Genomic DNA, 8154 nt, shown 5'->3' on the forward strand with positions numbered 1-8154 from the left:
AAAAATTGTATTACTTTAATATGATAGTCTCAGACTTTGAAGCAGAAGGTTGAAAAAGGAATAAAGATGCAATGCCATATAACTAGGGAATTCTGATCTGGATGGGACCTCACAGAACATTTGTTCCAATTCTCTATCCCCAGACACCCATTTCATAGAGAAGGAAACAGAGAGGTGGAGAAGCCCTCCTGAGATCTCACAGCACTACCTGCAGAGCTCAGACTAGAACTTAGCTCTCCTGCTTCCCAGACCTTAACACCTTTGACTACAATTGTTAAACTGTGTCCATAATCCCATTTCTTACATTCCTACACTCATGTCCACAACCACCAAAGCTTATTATCCAGTTCAAATATGTCCTTTAATAAAAATTAACAAGATGATTGCAATACCTTCCCTTCCCTTTGCAATGTAAACAGGACTGAACACTTGGAAAACTGCCAACAACTTCAGTCAGGGAGAAAGACCTTTTACATTAAGTACCAAATATTTATATGAGTTCTTACGTGTGCCCAAAAACTGTGCTACACCCTGATAAAAATCTGAATGCTCCAAATTTCCTTTAAATTGTGGATATAGACCAATGGTGACCACGTAGTAGGAGATATGAAAGCAGATATAAACAGATTACAATGGAAGCTTAAGGGGATGGTGTGACTAAGGAGCCAAGAGAAATTTGACAGTGAATTCTGCTTCATCCAGACAAATGACAACTATGCAATGTTAAAAAATATTAAAATATGAAAAGTCAAAGGAAGAACAGATTTGCTTCATCTATGTGAATTCTACAGTGATCAGTGGCAGTTAAATAGTTTAATATTTCAGGTTTGGACAGCTTGCTTCTCCCTACCAGGAACTAGATCAGATTCTGACCCTGAAAACTCTGATGTCAAAGTCAGCCATACTCTGAACACTGAATGTTCTGTAGATAACTCAGTAGATAACTCACCTCTGTGTTTCTCAGTTTTCTCATCTATAAAGTAGAGACAATTATAAAACCTCTCCACTAATAGGATTACCTTGAAGATTAAGTGAGTTTGACCATGTCAAATGCTTAAAACAATGCCAGGGACCGGAGTGGAGGCCTGGGTGGCTCAGTTGGTTAAACATCCAACTTGGGCTCAGGTCATAGTTTGCAGTTCATGAATTTGAGCTCTGCATCAGGTTCTGTGCTGACAGCTCAGAGCCTGGAGCCTGCTTCAGATTCTGTGTCTCCTGCTCTCTCTGCCCCTCCCCTGCTTATGCTCTGTCTCTCTCAAAAATAAATAAGCATTTTTTTTAAATGTAAAAAAAAAAACCCACAATTCCAGGGACCAAATACATGTTAAATACATGTTAGCCTCTCAGTATGAAAACACCAGTTGTCACTGAAAACTCACTTCTGAGTGTGAATATATGAATGCAAGGAAGGAGATGAAGAAAGGTGTGTCAATCAGGCTTAACCAGAGGAACAGAACTGGTGGGGGATATAGTTGAAGAGATGTGTTAGAAGAAATTGACTCACATGGTTGTTGAAGTGACTGAACAAATCTGAAATCCTTAGGGCGAGGTGTTGGGAAGGGCAGATTGGACCTCCTAGGCATAAGCCGAAGTTACAGTCCAAAGGCAGAATTTCTTCTTCCTCAAGGCCTCAGTTCTGCTCTTAAGGCCTTTCAACTGATTGTATCAGGCCCACCCAGATTATCAAGGAAAATCTCCTTTACTTTGTTTTAACGGCTTTACTGAGATATAACTGATATATGAGAACTACACATATTTCATGCATGTAATTTGATGAATCTGGACATATGCAAACACCCATGATACCATCACCTCAATCAAAGTGATAGACATATCCAATACCTCACAATTGTCCTGTATCCTTTTTTTTGTCTTTGTGGTAAAAACACTTAACATGAGAGCTAGCCTTTCAACAAGTCTTTGAAGTGCATAATACAATATTGTTAACTATAGGGACTATGTTTTACAGCAGATCTCTAGAACTTATTCATCTAGGCCATAAACCAAGTGGCATGAGTTCATAAAACACGATCAGTTAAGACATGCTGTGAACTTCTTTTAGTTCAAAGATTATCTAGTGTTAGCTGAGTGGTCTTGGGAAACTTGCTTTCCTTCTCTGTGTCTCAGTTTCCTCATCTGTAAGATGAGCATAACAAATTGTTGTGGGGATTAAATGAGTTGATATGTATTTTTTCATATATAAAATTAATATATATAAACTAAGTGCTCAGAATAGTGTCTGATACACAGTAAGCACTATATATGTTGTAATTATTATAATTTTCCATTTTGTGTACTCACTGAGAAATGAGGAACACCTGGATTTTAGTCCCACCCACACCTACACACTGAGTGAACTCACAGAGCCATTTCACTTCTCTGCCATCCTTTCCTCCTCTGTAAAATGAAGGTATGATTGGACTGTCTGTGGAGCTCGGGCATTGTGAGACTGCATGCTAAATTCCACTGAGAGACGCAGGGACTTGAGGAGACTTCTGGCTAAGTCTCCAGCTGCTGATCTCTCACAGATCTGTCAAGGCTTCCTTACTGATTCACACCAAGAATCCTGCCTCGGTCTCGGTTTTTCTGCAGGGCAGTTGATCTGTTTACTTTGCACCAAGATGTGTTCCCCTGTCAGCCGCCTTGGAGCTGTCACAAGCTAGCTTCGAGGCAGGAGGAGATGGAAAAAGTGTTTCTGTTTTTCTGCTTCACTGTGTCTTCCTTCCTTTAGGGTCCCTTCTGAAAAAGGTCAAAACAGAATTCTGCATCTGCCATAATGAGAAATGCTAGCCAATCAATGAGGCAGGGCCTGTATAAGTGACAGGGCTGCCCAGGGGAGGCCAGGATGAGAGTCCCATCAAGCCTGACTCATCCTCCATCCATGGGGCTTCAGTGGCCAATCCCTTTCTGCCCCGAGAGATGGCACATTACAAACGTCCTGACTGCTGTGGTTGGCAGGTGGGAGGAGGGGACAGTAACTAACTAAAGCATGACAGGAAATCTAGGGAGGGCAAAAAAGGAGTGACATCTGGTTTTTGGCTAAGATTCTGTGACAGACCCACATGCTACGTACATCCGCTCTTTTTCTATATTCTACTCTGACCAGGGAGACAGGAAGAAAGGACTCCTAACTCTTTCCAAATGCAGAAGAGTGTTAAAAAGGCTGCTTCCACTTCTCTCTTGTGTGCTTCTGCCCCCTTTGTTTTTTTATCTGCTCATCCCCCAAAAGTAGAAGAGTATCTGAGTGCCAGACTCAAGTGTCCCATGGCTGTATTTACTATCAGGCCAAGTTATGAGCCTTAAAGACAGAGTCCCCAGAACTGCCCTTCTTTCTTTCTGTGTCCAAGCCTTGGTCATAAATGTGTAAGGAGGGAGAGTCAGTAAGGAGGGACTAGCAAACAGGGAGAAAAACACCTGGTTGTAAGTAATGCAGAGCAACTGATGGTGTTCGACAACGTGATATTTACAATACACATTCTGAGGGATTTTTCCAAATGACTGAATCATTGATGACTCCCCTGGCCATTGAATAAATGAGGTAGAACCTCATCCTACTTTGAATTGAAAAGGAGTTCTCATCACTCCTAACAAACATTGCACTGCTTTGCATTTCCACCAGAAAGAGCTAAGCCTTTAATTGATGTGATTTTGCAACCTACACAACTCCAACTAATCTTAGCATTTCCACAGTAGAAGAAATCTCAAAAAAACATCCCACCCAATCCTCTATAACATTCTCCATGTGACTTTCTCTACCATATTTTCGGGGGTATAGTCCTGCAGTTTCTTCTTGAATATTTCAAGCAATAAAACACTCACTCTTACACAGATGACTTTATTTCTGGACAGGTATCATTCTTTGTTACTGCTTTGTAACTTCCTCCCAAAACTTGTTTACTCCTTTTGGGGTCAAGCAAAGTAAACTGAAATACCTTTTCCTATGACAGTAGTTCTCAGACTCAGTTGTGCTGTATTGATCTCCGTGGCAGAAAACAGCAGTGAATCCTTTCTTGTAGACACAAATGTTCCTCCTGGATCATCTGGGGACTCTGCTGCACATTTCCCTGACCTAGAGACTAAGGTTGACATAACAGATACTATTAGCAATTTACTTTTAGCATCTACCAATTGAGTAAACATGCAGTGACCAAAAAGTGTAAATTGAGTAATGGTTTCAACTGTATTTTAATTGTAATTCTCCACCTTCCTGGGGTTGAAATTTCTTTCAGAATCTAAATAGGATATCTTGAGTTCTAACTCCATGTATTCCAGAAATTGATACCCTCCCCAGTGTGTCTGTGGGGTTCCATTCCTCAGAGTCATCTGTGTGGCTCTCCCTCCACAGCCCTTCTCCCCCCAGTTCTCAATTCCTATGGGCCATATCACACTGCAATCTGGTCTGCGTGTCCCAAAACATGGACACAGCCCCTCTCCTGTAGTCTCCAAGTCACCACCAGAATAATGCTATAATGAGTGGCAGATTTACTAGAGTCATAGGGATAACGGGAGAATAGGAAGTAGAGAGGACACGCGAGGAGAGAGATACCCAAATGACTTGACCTTGAAAACTAGACCTCACAGTTTCCAAAGTTCCTTACCTATCTCCTACCTCCCCTACCCCAATGCCAGGCCCATCTTTAGTCCTCTGATGAATCCTTGCCTAATTTCTTCTCAACCCATACCCCTGGGCCCCATGTCTGTGTCTCTAGTTGCAAAGAGAAAATTCAACTTGACATTACTTTATTCAGCAAAGCAGTTGAGCTTTCTTTGTCTTAACCTCTTCCATTTTGATTTATTCTAATACAATCCCTTCATAACCAAAGAGCTATTAATATGTTTTACAAGCAAAAAAAATGATCTACCATAGCCTCCACATTAAAAGAGAAAGCAAAAGTTGAGAAATTAGTTTTTTGTTAAGATGCCTCAAAAAGTAAATTCTTAGCCAATGCTTTTTATTCCAACCAACTTCATATTAAAGAAAATTTAAAATACTGTACGCATAGATTATAAATTGTGAATTTGGGGATATCCAGGAAATCAGATCATGAAAGTCCTTAGAAGACCTGCTAGCCTATATGCATTTTTATTGTAAGCAGGAAATTAGCCTGATTGGTGGATTATGCAGGGGTGGGTAGGGGTGGAGGGGAGGAAGGAAGCATAAGAGAGAGGGCAAGGAGACCAGCCAAGTGATGCAGGTGACAGTGCTGGGGTCCAGCCATAGTTAGGGGACAGGACAGAATGCACAGGAGTTGGTGTGGGAGCCAGGGGGAAGTGAGGTATCAAGAATGACATCCAGTTTTCTCTTTGTAGCAACTGGTTGAGGGTTGGCACAATTCACCATGACAGAAAATAAATGAACAGGAATCAATGCAGGGGGTGAAATTATGTTTCTTTTTGGACACAATTCATTTTAGGTCTGAGACATCCCACAGATCATAGAGTTAAGTCAGGTTTTTCAGGCAGGACTGGCCAGCGGGGTCTGCATCCTAAGGAAGGACCAGGTCACCTCTTAGAACCCCAATATTCTTGGAGAAACTTTGGAGTAAAAGGTCCCTTTTGCTGCATTGGTCTTATTTGAGGTCTGGGACTTCCTCGGTGCAAATCACTAACTTAAGATATGGAAGTGATGTCTACAGTGCCTAAGACCTTATTCCACAGCCTGCACCCTGGGGAAAATGGAGAATTCCTTCTTCACCTATGTTTGTGAACCCAAACAGAGGGAGGGCTAGATTTCATCTGAGTCACTCTGCAGAGTGTTGCTTGGGTGCCCCGAATTTAACCTTAATATTGCTTGAAAGAGTTTTCTTGGTAGAAGTGAGTGTCTCATGTGTGATAGACGCCTGATATTTACCAGTGTGACTTATCTGTCACCATTTTTCACCCATTTTTCATATGTGTACAATATAAGATTTTAGTTCTCTTTCTTAGGCATTTTTATTAACATAACGCTTTTGCCTTCAGAAAAAAAAAATAGAAAAAGAAAATGTGATTAGTATTGTCCCATTCAAATCATTAAACATAAACTGTCATTGTAGAAGCTAGTCATGGGGTCAGGCATCAGTTTCCAGCTGTAGACCAGGGAGGCTGTCTGCTGTGGGGAAAACACTGGAATTAGAGTTAGGACATCTGCCTTCCCATCCCAAGTTTCCATTCACTAGATAGTCCTTTGATGAGTCACTCATATCCTTTTGGTCCTGTTAGCCTTATCTGAAAAATGGGCAAATTATTAGTCACTGCTGAATCACAGGGCTGCTTTGAGATTGTGGCGACAAGGCTAAGTAAAACTCTGGAAACCACTGGGGATGAAATCGTGCCATTTGCAACAGCATAGATGGATTAACGGAGCATAAGACTACGTGAAAGAAGGGAGAGAAAGAAAAATACCATTTGATTTCATTCATATCTGAATTTTAAGAAGCAAATAAACAGAGGGGGAAAAGAGAGAGAGAGACAAAGCAAGAAATAGACTCTTATGGAGAACAAACTGATGGTTACAGGGGAGGTGGTGGGGGGATGGGTGAAATAGGTGAAGGGAATTAAGAGCACACTTAACATGATGAGCACTGAATAACGTATAGAATTGTTGAAATCACTATATTGTACAACTGAAACTAATATAACACTGTATGTTAACTACACTGGAATTAAATTTTTTTAATTTAAAAAAAAAAAAAAGACCATAGAAACCAGCGGGTAACCAAATCCTGAATGCCACAGTCCCAGGGTGCTGGGCTTTGGCATCTCTCATCAGTTCTTCCTCATAAAATTCACACTGCCTTCAGCTACTGTGGATGCATTCTTTTTTTTTTTTTTTTTAAAGATACTTCCTTTCCCTTGCAGTGCATAGTATGGGACTGGGACTCCAATGGCAAACATGACTTCATTGGAGAATTCACCTCGACATTCAAAGAGATGAGAGGAGCGATGGAAGGGAAACAGGTAGGTGGTGAACCACGCGTGGTATTTCCTCTCGCACTTCTCTCACGACAGCACCCTCTACACGTGGACCGGCTAGGGCAGAGACATCAATATGTGATTAAATCTGACAAGTAGGGAGCACGGTGGGATTTGAGTACCTAGATTCTAGTACTAGCCCGACCCAAAGTAACCAGTGTGACCTTGGACGAGACACTGCCTCTGTGTGGTACAGTGTCTCCATCAGTAAAACGGAGAGGTCAGATGAGAATATTTCTAATTTTTCTTAGCTATGTAGCCTTCTACAAGTGACTAACTTTTCTCTTAAACTCCATTGTCTCACTTACAAAAATGAGGGTGATAATTGTATCTACCTAACAGAATTTTGTGAAGATTAAATGAGATAATCCATGGTATGCACTTAGCAGAATGCCTAGCATGTAGCTAGTACTTCCAAAATATCTCCTTCTAGTAGTGCTGTTCTTTCCATGACTTGGTGGCATTCAGTACACATTTAGTGCTTTGGAAAAATTATTGGATTCCTCCAAATTTTCATTATGGGCACAAGATTTTCATCTGCTCCTTCATTTCACTCTCACACACTGGATACCAAGACATGTACCCAAACACTACCACATACCACAGAGGCACATAGCTTTCACTGCACCACACAGAAACCTAAACTCCCTCTGCATTGCTCTCAGACACACATGCATTCACATATATATACATTGATCCTCCATCAATTGCTGTCATTTGGACCCTAACCATAGAACTGTGGTTCTCAGCTGTTCAGTGTTCACCTGCCCAATTTCCAGCCACAAAACCTGTATCTCTTTGCCTGAGAGCTTTCTCTGGTGCCCGGAGCCCATTCTGCCCCAGGGCCCGCAGGAGGCTGTTGTATGAAGGGAGAGGTGTAGCTTCTTCCAGGGAGCAGCCCCCAACAAATAACTCATGGGGGGAAAGAGAGTATAAATACCCAACTCTCTTGCCCCACAGGTGGCAGAACTCTGAGTTCTATGCAACTTCCCAAGGGGAATAAGCCCTGGTGGCCACAGGGGTGGCTGACATGTCACCCTTTTGGCAGCCTCCACATCTCCATTCCCCATTCCTCCATTGGTATTTCCTGCTATTATCTCCAAAATGAATGACTTACACTTAAATCCTTGCCTCAGGGGCATTCAAACCAAAATACCTGACATTCTTACTCAGGCCCACTGTCCCCATGGAGCAGAAGAG

General features: G+C 41.7%; 1 protein-coding gene across 4 annotated transcripts in view; it reads left to right on the forward strand.

The window, feature by feature from the left end:
- The window catches only part of CPNE4 (copine 4), a 436822-nt gene that overhangs the window by 385262 nt on the left and 43406 nt on the right, over positions 1–8154 (forward strand). For all 4 annotated transcript variants that reach the window (XM_029940289.1, XM_029940290.1, XM_029940292.1 and 1 more), the window contains one exon: positions 6841–6939. In XM_029940289.1, the coding sequence (XP_029796149.1) occupies positions 6841–6939 (99 nt within the window). The remainder of the gene's footprint in view (positions 1–6840; positions 6940–8154) is intronic.

Source organism: Suricata suricatta, chromosome 5 (genome assembly GCF_006229205.1).
Source record: "Suricata suricatta isolate VVHF042 chromosome 5, meerkat_22Aug2017_6uvM2_HiC, whole genome shotgun sequence".
Classification (NCBI taxonomy): Eukaryota; Metazoa; Chordata; class Mammalia; order Carnivora; family Herpestidae; genus Suricata; species Suricata suricatta.